This window comes from Scyliorhinus torazame, chromosome 1 (assembly GCF_047496885.1).
Source record: "Scyliorhinus torazame isolate Kashiwa2021f chromosome 1, sScyTor2.1, whole genome shotgun sequence".
NCBI lineage: Eukaryota > Metazoa > Chordata > Chondrichthyes > Carcharhiniformes > Scyliorhinidae > Scyliorhinus > Scyliorhinus torazame.
Genome location: NC_092707.1, coordinates 217,381,915 through 217,397,831, shown reverse-complemented (window position 1 = coordinate 217,397,831; position 15,917 = coordinate 217,381,915). Strand labels below are relative to the sequence as shown.

The window sequence follows — 15,917 nt, the reverse complement described above, 5'->3', positions numbered from 1 at the left end:
AAAGCGCGGGAGGAGAGAGCCGGGACAGCGAAAACAGCGCCGGAGGAGAGAGCCGGGATATTTTAAAAGCACAGGAGGAGAGAGCCGGGACAGCGAAAACAGCGCCGGAAGAGAGAGCCGGGAGATTTTAAAAGTGCGGGAGGAGAGAGCCGGGACAGTGAAAACAGAGCCGGAGGAGAGAGCTGGGTGATTTAAAAAGCGCGGGAGGAGAGAGCCGGGACAGCGAAAACAGCACCGGAGGAGAGAGCCGGGAGATTTAAAAAGCGCGGGAGGAGAGAGCCGGGACAGCGAAAACTGCGCCGGAGGAGAGAGCCGGGAGATTTTAAAGCGCGGGAGGAGAGAGCCGGTACAGCGAAAACAGCGCCGGAGGAGAGAGCCGGGAGATTTAAAAAGCACGTGAGGAGAGAGCCGGGACAGCGAAAACAGCGCCGGAAGAGAGAGCCGGGAGATTTTAAAAGTGCGGGAGGAGAGAGCCGGGACAGTGAAAACTGAGCCGGAGGAGATAGCTGGGTGATTTAAAAAGCGCGGGAGGAGAGAGCCGGGACAGCGAAAACAGCGCCGGAGGAGAGAGCCGGGAGATTTAAAAAGCGCGTGAGGAGAGAGCCGGGACAGCGAAAACAGCGCCGGAGGAGAGAGCCGGGAGATTGAAAAAGCGCGGGAGGAGAGAGCCGGGACAGCGAAAACAGCGCCGGAGGAGAGAGCCGGGAGATTTAAAAAGCGCGGGAGGAGAGAGCCGGGACAGCGAAAACAGCGCCGGAGGAGAGAGCCGGGAGATTTTAAAAGCGCGGGAGGAGAGAGCCGGGACAGCGAAAACAGAGCCGGAGGAGAGAGCTGGGTGATTTAAAAAGCACAGGAGGAGAGAGCCGGGACAGCGAAAACAGCGCCGGAAGAGAGAGCCGGGAGATTTTAAAAGTGCGGGAGGAGAGAGCCGGGACAGTGAAAACAGAGCCGGAGGAGAGAGCTGGGTGATTTAAAAAGCGCGGGAGGAGAGAGCCGGGACAGCGAAAACAGCGCCGGAGGAGAGAGCCGGGAGATTTTAAAAGTGCGGGAGGAGAGAGCCGGGACAGTGAAAACAGAGCCGGAGAAGAGAGCCGGGATATTTAAAAAATGCGGGAGGAGAGAGCCGGGACAGCGAAAACAGCGCCGAAGGAGAGAGCCGGGTGATTTAAAAAGCGTGGGAGGAGAGAGCCGGGACAGCGAAAACAGCGCCGGAGGAGAGAGCTGGGAGATTTAAAAAGCACGGGAGGAGAGAGCCGGGACAGCGAAAACAGCGCCGGAGGAGAGAGCCAGGTGATTTAAAAAGCACGGGAGGAGAGAGCCGGGACAGCGAAAACAGCGCCGGAGGAGAGAGCCGGGTGATTTAAAAAGCGCAGGAGGAGAGAGCCGGGACAGCGAAAACAGCGCCGGAAGAGAGAGCCGGGAGATTTAAAAAGCGCGGGAGGAGAGAGCCTGGACAGTGCTGGGAGAGGTGAGTGCACAAAAGGTGTGGCAGGAGTGCCTTTAGTCACGGAGTGCTGATTGGAACAGAGTGCATCTGAGTTCAGGTGAGTGACTGAGTTTGGGTTAGTGGCGAGAGAGGGCTGTGTTTTTGTTCGTGTTCGGGTTTATCCTTGAGGTTCTATTAAGAATTTTTTTTTTTTAAATAATATTTAAATTAATTAACTAGTTGAATATGGCTGGACAGGTGGTGTGCTGTTGCTGTATGATGTTGGAACTGGTGGATCCCATTGAGACCGTCAGTGATCACATCTGCAGCAAGTGTTGGCTGCTCGAGGAACTTCGGCTAAGAATTGATGAGCTGGAGACCGAGCTGCACACACTGCGGCACATCAGGGAGGGGGAACATTACCTGAACGCTTTGTTTCAGGAGGCAGTCACACCCGGTAGAATAAATACTGTTAATTCGGACAGTGGTCAGGGACAGAGTGGTGTGACTGCAAGGGAAGCAGGTAGGGGGATCCTGAGTTTAGGAGTTGAGGAGCCTCAGCCCTTGACTTTGTCCAACAGGTATGAGGTACTTGCTCCCTGTGTGGATGAGGAAGAGGGCTGTAGGGAGGATGCGTTGACTGACCACTGCACCGTGGTACAGGAAGCCATTCAAGAGGGGGGAGCAAAAAGATAAGTGGTAGTTGTAGGGGATTCTATAATTAGGGGGATTGATGGCATCCTTTGTAAGCCAGATCGAGAGTCCCGCATGGTATGTTGCCTGCCCGGTGCCAGGGTGAGGGACATCTCTGATCGGCTTGAAAGGATTTTGGAGAGGGAGGGGGAAGATCCAGTTGTTGTGGTCCACGTTGGGACTAACAACATAGGTAAGACTAGGAAAGAGGACCTGTTGGGGATTACCAAACACTAGGGACTAAATTAAAGAACAGGTCCTCCAGGGTTATAATCTCTGGATTACTACCCGAGCCACGTGCCAATTGGTATAGGGTTGAGGAAATTAGAGAAGTTAACACGTGGCTAAAGGAGTGGTGCGGGAAAGAGGGATTCCATTTCATGGGGCATTGGCATCAGTTCTGGGGCAGCAGGGACCTGTACCGTTGGGACGGTCTTCACCTGAACCATTCTGGGACCAGTGTTCTAGCGAATAGGATAAATAGGTTGGTCACAAGGACTTTAAACTAGCAAGTTGGGGGGGGAAGGGAAATGTAAAGCTATGGACAGTATAATGGTTAATGGAGATCAAGGCAGCAGGTTACGTGACAGGTTATTATGTAGAGATATGGGTTCAAAGACAAGGAAAATTAGGAGAAAGGGTAAGAGGAAAAATAAATTGCGAAAAGTTACTGATCAAGGTGTTAGGATTCATAACAAAGACATAAAAAACAGCATAAGTGTACTTTACCTGAATGCTCGTAGTGTACGAAATAAGGTAAATGAGTTGATGGCGCAAATCATCGTGAATGACTATGATTTAGTGGCCATGACTGAAACATGGTTAAAAGATGGTCACGACTGGGAGTTAAATATCCAAGGGTATCAGACTATACGAAAGGATAGAATGGATGGTAAGGGCGGTGGTGTAGCTTTGTTGTTTAAGGATGGCATCCGGGCAATAGTAAGGGATGATATTGGTGCTATGGAGGACAAGGTTGAATCAATTTGGGTGGAAATCAGGAATAGTAAGGCGAAAATGACACTGATAGGAGTAGTCTATAGGCCACCAAATAGTAACAGGATGGTAGGGCAGGCAATAAGCAAAGAAATAACTGATGCATGTAAAAATGGTACAGCGGTTATCATGGGAGATTTTAATCTGCATATCGATTGGTTTAACCAGGTTGGGAAAGGCAGCCTTGAGGAGGAGTTTATAGAATGTGACCGGGATAATTTCCTGGAACTGTATGTAATGGAACCTACAAGGGAACAAGCGGTCCTAGATCTGGTCCTGTGTAATGAGGCAGGATTGATTAATGATCTCATAGTTCGGGATCCTCTTGGAAGGAGCGACCACAATATGGTGGAATTTAAAATACAGTTGGAGGATGACAAGGTAAAATCAAACACTAGTGTTTTGTGCTTAAACAAAGGCGATTACAATGGGATGAGAGAAGAACTAGCTAAGGTAGACTGGGAGCAAAGACTTCATGGTGAAGCAGTTGAGGAACAGTGGAGAACCTTCCGAGCGATCTTTCACAGTGTTCAGAAAAGGTTCATACCGACAAAAAAGAAAGACGGTAGAAAGGGGAAAAATCGACCGTGGATATCGAAGGAGGTGAGGGAGAGTATCAAATTGAAGGAAAAAACATACAAAGTGGCAAAAATTAGTGGGAGAATAGAGGACTGGGAAGTCTTTAGGAGACAACATAAAGCTAATAAAAAAGCCATAAAGAAGAGTAAGGTAGACTATGAAAGTAAACTGGCTCAGAACATAAAAGCAGATAGTAAAAGCTTCTACAAATATATAAGACAAAAAAGAGTGGCTAAGGTAAATATTGGTCCTTTGGAAGATGAGAAGGGAGATTTAATAGTAGGAGACGGGGAAATGGCTGAGGAGCTGAACAGGTTTTTGGGGTCAGTCTTCACAGTGGAGGACACAAATAATATGCCAGTGACTGATGGAAATAAAGATATGATAGGTGAGGACCTTGAGATGATTGTAATCACTAAGGAGGCAGTATTGGGCAAGCTAATGGGGCTAAAGGTAGACAAGTCTCCTGGCCCTGATGGGATGCATCCCAGAGTGTTAAAAGAGATGGCTAGGGAAATTGTAAACGCACTAGTGATAATTTATCAAAATTCACTCGACTCTGGGGTGGTCCCAGATGATTGGAAAGTAGCAAACGTGACACCACTGTTTAAAAAAGGAGGTCGGCAGAAAGCGGGTAATTATAGGCCGGTAAGCTTAACTTCGGTTGTAGGGAAAATGCTGGAATCTATCATTAAGGAGGAAATAGCGGGGCACCGGGAGGGAAATTGTCCCATTGGGCAGACACAGCATGGGTTCACAAAGGGTAGGTCGTGTCTGACTAATTTGGTAGAATTTTTTGAGGACGTTACCAGTGCAGTAGATAACGGGGAGCCAATGGATGTGGTATATCTGGATTTCCAGAAAGCTTTTGACAAGGTGCCACACAAAAGGTTGCTGCATAAACTAAAGATGCATGGCATTGAGGGGAAAGTGGTAGCATGGGTAGAGGATTGGTTAACTAACAGAAAGCAGAGAGTGGGGATAAATGGGTGTTTCTCTGGTTGGCAACCTGTAACTAGTGGGGTCCCTCAAGGATCAGTGTTGGGCCCGCAGTTGTTCACAATTTACATAGACGATTTGGAGTTGGGGACCAAGTGCAATGTGTCAAAGTTTGCAGACGACACTAAGATGAGTGGTAAAGCAAAAAGGGCAGAGGATACCGGAAGTCTGCAGAAGGATTTGGATAGGTTAGGTGAATGGGCTAGGGTCTGGCAGATGGAATTCAATGTTGCCAAGTGTGAGGCTATCCATTTTGGGAGGAATAACAGCAGAATGGATTATTATTTAAACGGCAAGATGTTAAAACATGCTGCTGTGCAGAGAGACCTGGGTGTGCTGGTGCACGAGTCGCAAAAAGTTGGTGTGCAGGTGCAACAGGTGATTAAGAAGGCTAATCGAGTTTTGTCTTTCATTGCTAGAGGGATGGAGTTCAAGACTAGTGAGGTTATGCTGCAATTGTATATTGTGTTGGTGAGGCCGCATCTGGAGTAGTGTGTTCAGTTTTGGTCTCCTTACCTGAGAAAGGACATATTGGCACTGGAGGGAGTGCAGAGGAGATTCACTAGGTTGATCCCAGAGTTGAGGGGATTAGATTATGACGAGAGGTTGAGTAGACTGGGACTGTACTCATTGGAGTTTAGAAGGATGCGGGGGGATCTTATTGAGACATATAAAATTATGAAGGGAATAGAACATAGAATGATACAGCGCAGTACAGGCCCTTCGGCCCACGATGTTGCACCAAAACAAAAGCCATCTAACCTACACTCTGCCATTATCATCCATATGCTTATCCAATAAACTTTTAAATGCCCTCAATGTTGGCAAGTTCACTACTGTTGCAGGTAGGGCATTCCACGGCCTCACCACTCTTTGCGTAAAGAACCTACTTCTGACCTCTGTCCTATATCTATTACCCCTCAGTTTAAAGCTATGTCCCCTCGTGCCAGCCATTTCCATCCACGGGAGAAGGCTCTCACTGTCCACCCTCTCTAACCCCCTGATCATTTTGTATGCCTCTATTAAGTCTCCTCTTAACCTTCTTCTCTCCAACGAAAACAACCTCAAGTCCATCAGCCTTTCCTCATAAGATTTGCCCTCCATACCAGGCAACATCCTGGTAAATCTCCTCTGCACCCTCTCCAAAGCCTCCACGTCCTTCCGATAATGCTGTGACCAGAACTGTACGCAATACTCCAAATGAGGCCGTACCAGAGTTTTGTACAGCTGCAACATGACCTCATGACTCCGGAACTCAATCCCTCTACCAATAAAGGCCAACACTCCATAGGCCTTCTTCACAACCCTATCAACCTGGGTGGCAACTTTCAGGGATCTATGTACATGGACACCTAGATCCCTCTGCTCATCCACACTTCCAAGAACTTTACCATTAGCCAAATATTCCGCATTCCTGTTATTCCTTCCAAAGTGAATCACCTCACACTTGCCTACATTAAACTCCATTTGCCACCTCTCAGCCCAGCTCTGCAGCTTATCTATGTCCCTCTGTAACCTGCTACTTCCTTCCACACTGTCGACAACACCACCGACTTTAGTGTCGTCTGCAAATTTACTCACCCACCCTTCTGCGCCCTCCTCTAGGTCATTGATAAAAATGACAAACAGCAACGGCCCCAGAACAGATCCTTGTGGTACGCCACTTGTAACTGAACTCCATTCTGAACATTTCCCATCAACCACCACCCTCTGTCTTCTTTCAGCTAGCCAATTTCTGATCCACATCTCTAAATCACCCTCAATCCGTATTTTCTGCAATAGCCTACCATGGGGAATAGATAGGATAGATGCGGGCACGTTGTTTCCACTGGTCGGGGAAAGCAGAACTAGGGGGCTTAGCCCCAAAATAAGGGGAGGTAGATTTAGGACGGATTGTAAGAGGAACTTCTTCACCCAAAGGGTTGTGAATCTCTGGAATTCCTTGCCCAGTGAAGCAGTTGAGGCTCATTCTTTAAACGTTTTTAAGAAAAAGATAGATGCCTTTCTAAAGAATAAAGGGATTCGGGGATATGGTGCACGGGCCGGAGAGTGGAGCTGAGTCCACAAAGATCAGCCATGATCTCATTAAATGGCGGAGCAGGCTCGAGGGGCCATATGGCCTACTCCTGTTCCTAGTTCTTATGTTCTTATGTTTTTCGGTGATGATCTGCTTGATATTTTTGGAATTTTCTATGTGCAATATTTGAATACTTAGGTTTTATCTGCTTTGTGTAGCTTAAGAGGAAAAACCTATTTATCCAGATGGTGGTAATGGTCTGAAATGCACTGCCTGAGAGGGTGATACAGATGGTTGCCTCACGTCCTTGAATTCAATAAAAATCTGGAATTAAAAGTGTTTAATGATGATGATGAAACCATTGGCGATTGTTGTAAAAACCCATCTGGTTCACTAATGTCCTTCAGGGATGGAAATCTGCCATCCTTACCTGGTCTGGCCTATATGTGACTCCAGACCCCAGCAATAGATGAATTTTAACTGTCACCACAAGAGCAATTAGGAATGGGCAATAAATGCTGGCAGAACCTGTGACACCCACATGCATGAATAAAAAAAAATCCTCTCCCCCTATGCATAGCTCCTTCTTCCACTGTCACTCATGATCCCTCCCAACCCTGACCATGTTTTCAATCCCTACCACGTCCCACTCTTTCCACCCTCCACCTCTCCCTTTCTCTCACCCTCAGGGAAATGGCAGAAGAAATTTGAACCGAACAAATGTGAGGTAATACACTTTGTAAGGTCTAATACAGGTGGGAAGTATACAGTGGGCAGCACGGTAGCATAGTGGTTAGCACTATGGCTTCACAGCGCCAGGGCCCTAAGTTCAATTCCCAGCTTAGGTCACCGTCTGTGCGGATTCTGCATGTTCTTCCCGTGTGTGTGGATTTCCTCCGGGTGCTCCGTTTCCTCCCACAAGTTCTAAAAGATGTGTATTAGGTAATTTGGACATTATGAATTCCCCCTCTGAGTACCCGAACAGGCGCTGGAATGTGGCGACTAGGGGCTTTTCACAGTAACTTCATTGCAGTGTTAATGGAAGCCTGCTTGTGACAATAAAGATTATTATTAGTGAATGGCATAACCCGTAGGAGTTTGACAGGCAGAGAGATCTGGGTGTACAGATCCACAGGTCACAGAAAATGGCAACGCAGGAGGATAAGGTAGTCAAGAAGGCATACATCATGCTTGCCTTCATCGGCCGAGGTATTCAATAAAAACATTGGCACGTCATGCTGCAGCTGTACAGAACCTTAGATAGGCCACACTTCGGATATAGTGTTCAATTCTGGTCGCTCACTACCAGAAGGATGTGGAGGCATTGGAGAGGGCACAGAAGAGGTTTACCAGGATGTTGCCTGGCATGGAGGGCATTGTCTATGAGGAGAGGTTGGATAAACTCTGATTGTTTTCACTGGAATGACGGAGGTTGAGGGTTGAGTGGCAATCTGATAGAAGTTTACAAAATTATGAGGGGCATGGACAGAGTGGATAGTCAGAAGCGTTTTCCCAGGGTGGAAGAATCAATTACTAGGGGACATAGGTTTAAGGTGCGAAGGGAAAACTTTAGAGGAGATGTGCAAGGGGAGTTTTTTTACACAGAGGGTAGTGGGTGCCTTGAACTCACTGCCGGAGGAGGTGGTGGAGGCAGGTACAATGATGACGTTCAAGGGGCATCTTAACAAATACATGAATAGGATGGGAATAGAGGAATATGGACCCCTGAAGTGCAGAAGGTTTTACTTTAGACAGGCATCATGCTCGATGAAGTCTTGGAAGGCTGAAGTGCTGTGCTGTACTGTTCTTTGTTCTCTTGCAATCACTGTCTCTATCTCCCTCTCCGCTATTCTCTTTGCCAGGCCTGGACACTCTGTTTTGTGGCTGCTGCTATTTTATTCAACTGATACGGAATCCAATGAAATTCAAAATTGAAAATGAGTGCAGGCCAAGATAGAGGAATTAGGAAAGATTTGGAGAACATGGATGAAGATAGAAGAAAAGAGGAGGAAGAATATCACCAAGGGGTGGAGGGATCGGGGAGAGCAAATAACTGTTTAGAAATTCCTTTCGAGACTGAATTTATGTGTAAGAAAGAGCAAAATGCCGCTATTTCCTTGATGATTGAGTTACAGCAGAGTCCTGTATTAAACTTGCCTGTCTGATACAGTGTCTTCACGATTAGTTGTGATGGAGGTGATTCTCCAGCACTGTTGTAAGCATGGATGCAGATGTTTCCATCTCCTTTCGGTATTGAAATTCTGCAGCTCAGACTACTGGTGTTGCACAAAGTGATCTCAGGATGATTGATCTCATGTTCAGGTCTGTATGTCACCCTGTAGCCGCTGATCCTCCCGTTCACTTCTGAATCTTTCAGTTGCTGGTGAGGTATTAAAAATGTATTCAAATTCTCAGCGGAAAAATGCAAAATGACCTTGGCTAAAGTCTGCACAGCAAATTCACATCTGTCCAACTTACACTAATATTTCTGCAGCTGTGTCAGTCCTAAAGTGCTATAGAATAGAATTCCTACAGTGCAGAAGGAGGTCTTTTGGCCAATCAAGTCTGCACCAGCCCTCTGAAAGAGCATCCTAGCTAGGCCCACTCCCCGCCCTCACCTAACTTGTACATCCCTGGACAGTCCACCTAAAATGCGGCGCGGTAGCACAGTGGTTAGCACTGTTGCTTCACAGCACCAGGGTCCCAGGTTCAATTCCCAGCATGGGTCACTGTCTGTGTGGTGTCTGAACGTTCTTAAGACCATAAGACAGAGGAGCGGAAGTAAGGCCATTCGGCCCATCGAGTCCACTCCAACATTCAATCATGGCTGATTTCAACTCCATTTACCTGCTCTCTCTCCATGGCCCTTAATTCCTCGAGAAATCAAGAATTTATCAACTTCTGTCTTAAAAACACTCAACGTCCCGGCCTCCACCGCCCTCTGTGGCAATGAATTCCACAGACCCACCACTCTCTGGCTGAAGAAATTTCTCCTCATCTCTGTTCTAAAATGACTCCCTTTTATTCTAAGGCTGTGCCCCCGGGTCCTAGTCTCCCCTGCCAATGGAAACAACTTCCCTACAACCACCATATCTAAACCATTCATTATCTTGTAAGTTTCTATTAGATCTCCCCTCAACCTCCTAAAGTCCAATGAATATAATCCCAGGATCCTCAGACATTCATTGTATGTTAGGCCTACCATTCCTGGGATCATCCGTGTGAATCTCCGCTGGACCCGCTCCAGTGCCAGTATGTCCTTCCTGAGGTGTGGGCCCAAAATTGCTCACAGTATTCTAAATGGGGCCTAACTAATGCTTTATAAAGCTTCAGAAGTACATCCCTGCTTTTATATTCCAAGCCTCTTGAGATGAATGACAACATTGCATTTGCTTTCTTAATTACGGACTCAACCTGCAAGTTTACCTTTAGAGAATCCTGGACTAGGACTCCCAAGTCCCTTTGCACTTCAGCATTATGAATTTTGTCACCGTTTAGAAAATAGTCCATGCCTCTATTCTTTTTTCCAAAGTGCAAGACCTCGCACTTGCCCACGTTGAATTTCATCAGCCATTTCTTGGACCACTCTCCTAAACTGTCTAAATCTTTCTGCAGCCTCCCCACCTCCTCCATACTACCTGCCCCTCCACCTATCTTTGTATCACCGGCAAACCTAGCCAGAATGCCCCCAGTCCCGTCATCTAGATCGTTAATATATAAAGAGAACAGCTGTGGCCCCAACACTGAACCCTGCGGGACACCACTCGTCACCGGTTGCCATTCCGAAAAAGAACCTTTTATCCCAACTCTCTGCCTTCTGCCTGACAGCCAATCATCAATCCATGTTAGTACTTTCCCTCGAATACCATGGGCCCTTATTTTACTCAGCAGTCTCCCGTGAGGCACCTTATCAAAGGCCTTTTGGAAGTCAAGATAGATAACATCCATTGGCTCTCCTTGGTCTAACCTATTTGTTATCTCTTCAAAGAACTCTTAACAGGTTTGTCAGGCACGACCTCCCCTTACTAAATCCATGCTGACTTGTCCTAATCCGACCCTGCACTTTCAAGAATTTAGAAATCTCATCCTGAACAATGGATTCTAGAATCTTGCCAACAACCGAGGTTAGGCTAATTGGCCTATAATTTTCCATCTTTTTCCTTGTTCCCTTCTTGAACAGGGGGGTTACAACAGCGATTTTCCAATCCTCTGGGACTTTCCCTGACTCCAGTGACTTTTGAAAGATCATAACTAACGCCTCCACTATTTCTTCAGCTATCTCCTTCAGAACTCTAGGATGTAGCCCATCTGGGCCCGGAGATTTATCAATTTTTAGACCTCTTAGTTTCTCTAGCACTTTCTCCTTTGTGATGGCTACCATATTCAACTTTGCCCCCTGACTCTCCAGAATTGTTGGGATATTACTCATGTATTCTACTGTGAAGACTGACGCAAAGTACTTATTTAGTTCCTCAGCTATTTCCTTGTCTCCCCATCACTAGATTACCAGCGTCATTTTGGAGCGGCCCAATGTCAACCTTTGCCTCCTGTTTGTTTTTAATGTATTTAAAGAAACTTTTACTATCATTCCTAATGTTACTGGCTAGCCTACCTTCATATTTGATCCTCTCTTTCCTTATTTCTCTCTTTGTTATCCTCGGTTTGTTTTTGTAGCCTTCCCAATCTTCTGACTTCCCACTAATCTTTGCCACATTATAGGCTTTCTCTTTTGCTTTGATGCATTCCCTAACTTCCTTTGTCAGCCATGGCTGCCTAATCCCCCCTCTGATAACCTTTCTTTTCTTTGGGATGAACCTCTGCACTGTGTCCTCAATTACTTCCAGAAACTCCTGCCATTGCTGTTCTACTGTCTTTCCCACTAGGCTCTGCTCCCAGTCGATTTTCGTCAGTTCCTCCCTCATGCCCCTGTAGTTACATTTATTTAACTGTAACACCTTTACATCTGATTCTACCTTCTTTCTTTCAAATTGGAGATTGAATTCTACCATATTATGATCGCTGCCTCCAAAGTGCTCCCTTACTTTAAGATCTTTAATCAAGTCTGGCTCATTACATAACACTAAGTCCAGAATGGCCTGTTCCCTCGTGGGCTCCATCACAAGCTGTTCCAAAAAGCCCTCCTGTAAACATTCAATGAATTCCCTTTCCTTGGGTCCACTGGCAGCATTATTTACCCAGTCCACCTGCATATTGAAGTCCCCCATGATCACTGTGACCTTGCCTTTCTGACATGCACTTTCTATTTCGTGCTGCATTTTGTGCCCCCGGTCCTGACCACTGTTAGGAGGCCTGTATATAACTCCCATTATGGTTTTTTTGCCTTTGTGGTTCCTCAACTCTACCCACACAGACCCCACATCATCTGACCCTATGTCGTTTAGTGCTATTGATTTAATTTCATTCCTAATTAACAAGGCAACCCCGCCCCCTCTGCCCACCTCTCTGTCTTTTCGATAGGTTGTGAATCCCTGGATGTTTAAATGCCAGTCCTGACCCCCTGCAACCAATTCTCTGTGATGCCTACCACATCATACCTGCCAGTCACAATCTGGGCCACAAGCTCGTCTATCTTGTTCCGTACACTGCACGCATTTAAATATAGCACCTTTAATTCTCTATTGACCGTCCCTTTTTGTTTTCTTAGTGTGGTGGACCTTGGTTTACTGAGCCTTTCCATACACTGTCATATTTTGTGGGATGGGGACTATCGTAACCTCTCCTGAGTTCTGTCTTTTCGTGCTTTTTTGTATTCCTCAGCAGCTACGCTTCCCACTGATTACTTAACCTCTTGGTTCCTTGACTTTCCCTTCCCCCCCAATCTTTAGTTTAAAGTCCTATTGACCACCCTATTTACTCTTTTCGCCAGAACACTGGTCCCAGCTCGGTTCAGGTGGAGACCATCCCAACGGTATAGGTCCCCCCTGTCCCAAAACTGAGCCAGTGTCCCAAGAAAAGGAACCCCTCTTTCCCACATTACTCTTTCAGCCATGTGTTAACTTCCCTTATTCTTGCCTCCCTATGCCAATTTGCACGTGGCTCGGGCAGTAATCTGGAGATTATGACCCTTGAGGACCTGTTTTTTAATTTGAATCCTAGCTCTTTATAATCTCTAAACAGGTCCTCTTTTCTAGACTTGCCTATGTTGTTGGTACCGACATAGAACATAGAACATAGAAAATACAGCACAGAACAGGCCCTTCGGCCCACGATGTTGTGCCGAACCTTTGTCCTAGATTAATCATAGATAATCATTGAATTTACAGTGCAGAAGGAGGCCATTCGGCCCTTTGAGTCTGCACCAGCTCTTGGAAAGAGCACCCTACCCAAACTCAACACCTCCACCCAACACCAAGGGCAATTTGGACATTAAGGGCAATTTATCATTAGCCAATTCACCTAACCCGCACGTCTTTGGACTGTGGGAGGAAACCGGAGCACCCGGAGGAAACCCACGCAGACATGGGGAGGACGTGCAGACTCCGCACAGACAATGACCCAAGCCGGAATCGAACCTGGGACCATGGATCTGTGAAGCAATTGTGCTATCCACAATGCTACCGTGCTGCCCTTAAGAACAAATAAATCTACACTATATCATTTTCCCGTAATCCATGTACCTATCCAACAGCTGCTTGAAGGTCCCTAATGTTTCCGACTCAACTACTTCCACAGGCAGTGCATTCCATGCCCCCACTACTCTCTGGGTAAAGAACCTACCTCTGATATCCCTCCTATATCTTCCACCTTTCACCTTAAATTTATGTCCCCTTGTAATGGTGTGTTCCACCTGGGGAAAAAGTCTCTGACTGTCTACTCTATCTATTCCCCTGATCATCTTATAAACCTCTATCAAGTCGCCCTTCATCCTTCTCCGCTCTAATGAGAAAAGGCCTCGCACCCTCAACCTTTCCTCGTAAGACCTACTCTCCATTCCAGGCAACATCCTGGTAAATCTTCTTTGCACCTTTTCCAGAGCTTCCACATCCTTCCTAAAATGAGGCGACCAGAACTGTACACAGTACTCCAAATGTGGCCTTACCAAAGTTTTGTACAGCTGCATCATCACCTCACGGCTCTTAAATTCAATCCCTCTGTTAATGAACGCGAGCACACCATAGGCCTTCTTCACAGCTCTATCCACTTGAGTGGCAACTTTCAAAGATGTATGAACATAGACCCCAAGATCTCTCTGCTCCTCCACAATGCCAAGAACTCTACCGTTAACCCTGTATTCCGCATTCATATTTGTCCTTCCAAAATGGACAACCTCACACTTTTCAGGGTTAAACTCCATCTGCCACTTCTCAGCCCAGCTCTGCATCCTATCTATGTCTCTTTGCAGCCGACAACAGCCCTCCTTACTATCCACAACTCCACCAATCTTCGTATCGTCTGCAAATTTACTGACCCACCCTTCAACTCCCTCATCCAAGTCATTAATGAAAATCACAAACAGCAGAGGACCCAGAAATGATCCCTGCGGTACACCACTGGTAACTGGGATCCAGGCTGAATATTTGCCATCCACCACCACTCTCTGACTTCTATCGGTTAGCCAGTTCGTTATCCAACTGGCCAAATTTCCCACTATCCCATGCCTCCTTACTTTGCGCAGAAGCCTACCATGGGGAACTTTATCAAATGCCTTACTAAAATCCATGTACACTACATCCACTGCTTTACCTTCATCCACATGCTTGGTCACCTCCTCAAAGAATTCAATAAGATTTGTAAGGCAAGACCTACCCCTCACAAATCCGTGCTGACTATCCCTAATCAAGCAGTGTCTTTCCAGATGCTCAGAAATCCTATCCTTCAGTACCCTTTCCATTACTTTGCCTACCACCGAAGTAAGACTAACTGGCCTGTAATTCCCAGGGTTATCCCTAGTTCCTTTTTTGAACAGGGGCACGACATTCGCCACTCTCCAATCCCCTGGTACCACCCCTGTTGACAGTGAGGACGAAAAGATAATTGCCAACGGCTGTGCAATTTCATCTCTTGCTTCCCATAGAATCCTTGGATATATCCCGTCAGGCCCGGGGGACTTGTCTATCCTCAAGTTTTTCAAAATGCCCAACACATCTTCCTTCCTAACAAGTATTTCCTCGAGCTTACCAATCTGTTTCACACTGTCCTCTCCAACAATATCGCCCCTCTCATTTGTAAATACAGAAGAAAAGTACTCATTCAAGACCTCTCCTATCTCTTCAGACTCAATACACAATCTCCCGCTACTGTCCTTGATCGGACCTACCCTCGCTCTAGTCATTCTCATATTTCTCACATATGTGTAAAAGGCCTTGGGGTTTTCCTTGATCCTACCTGCCAAAGATTGTTCATGCCCTCTCTTAGCTCTCCTAATCCCTTTCTTCAGTTCCCTCCTGGCTATCTTGTATCCCTCCAATGCCCTGTCTGAACCTTGTTTCCTCAGCCTTACATAAGTCACCTTTTTCCTCTTAACAAGACATTCAACCTCTCTTGTCAACCATGGTTCCCTCACTCGACCATCTCTTCCCTGCCTGACAGGGACATACATATCAAGGACACGTAGCACCTGTTCCTTGAACAAGTTCCACATTTCACTTGTGTCCTTCCCTGCCAGCCTATGTTCCCAACTTATGCACTTCAATTCTTGTCTGACAACATCGTATTTACCCTTCCCCCAATTGTAAACCTTGCCCTGTTGCACGTACCTATCCCTCTCCATTACTAAAAAGTCACAGAATTGTGGTCACTATCTCCAAAATGCTCCCCCACTAACAAATCTACCACTTGCCCTGGTTCATTACCCAGTACTAAATCCAATATTGCCCCTCCTCTGGTCGGACAATCTACATACTGTGTTAGAAAAGCTTCCTGGACACACTGCACAAACACCACCCCATCCAAACTATTTGATCTAAAGAGTTTCCACTCAATATTTGGGAAGTTAAAGTCGCCCATGACTACTACCCTTCTGCACCTTTCCAAAATCTGTTTCCCAATCTGTTCCTCCACATCTCTGCTACTATTGGGGGGCCTATAGAAAACTCCTAACAAGGTGACTGCTCCTTTCCTATTTCTGACTTCAACCCATACTACCTCAATAGGGTGATACTCCTCGAACTGCCTTTCTGCAGCTGTTATACTATCTCTAATTAATAATGCCACCCCCCCACCTCTTTTACCACCCTCCCTAATCTT

General features: G+C 46.4%; 1 protein-coding gene across 2 annotated transcripts in view; it reads right to left on the bottom strand.

The window, feature by feature from the left end:
- The window catches only part of LOC140430125 (interleukin-6 receptor subunit beta-like), a 548,481-nt gene that overhangs the window by 206,005 nt on the left and 326,559 nt on the right, over positions 1-15,917 (bottom strand). For both annotated transcript variants that reach the window (XM_072517643.1, XM_072517640.1), the window contains exon 9: positions 8,868-9,090. In XM_072517643.1, the coding sequence (XP_072373744.1) occupies positions 8,868-9,090 (223 nt within the window). The remainder of the gene's footprint in view (positions 1-8,867; positions 9,091-15,917) is intronic.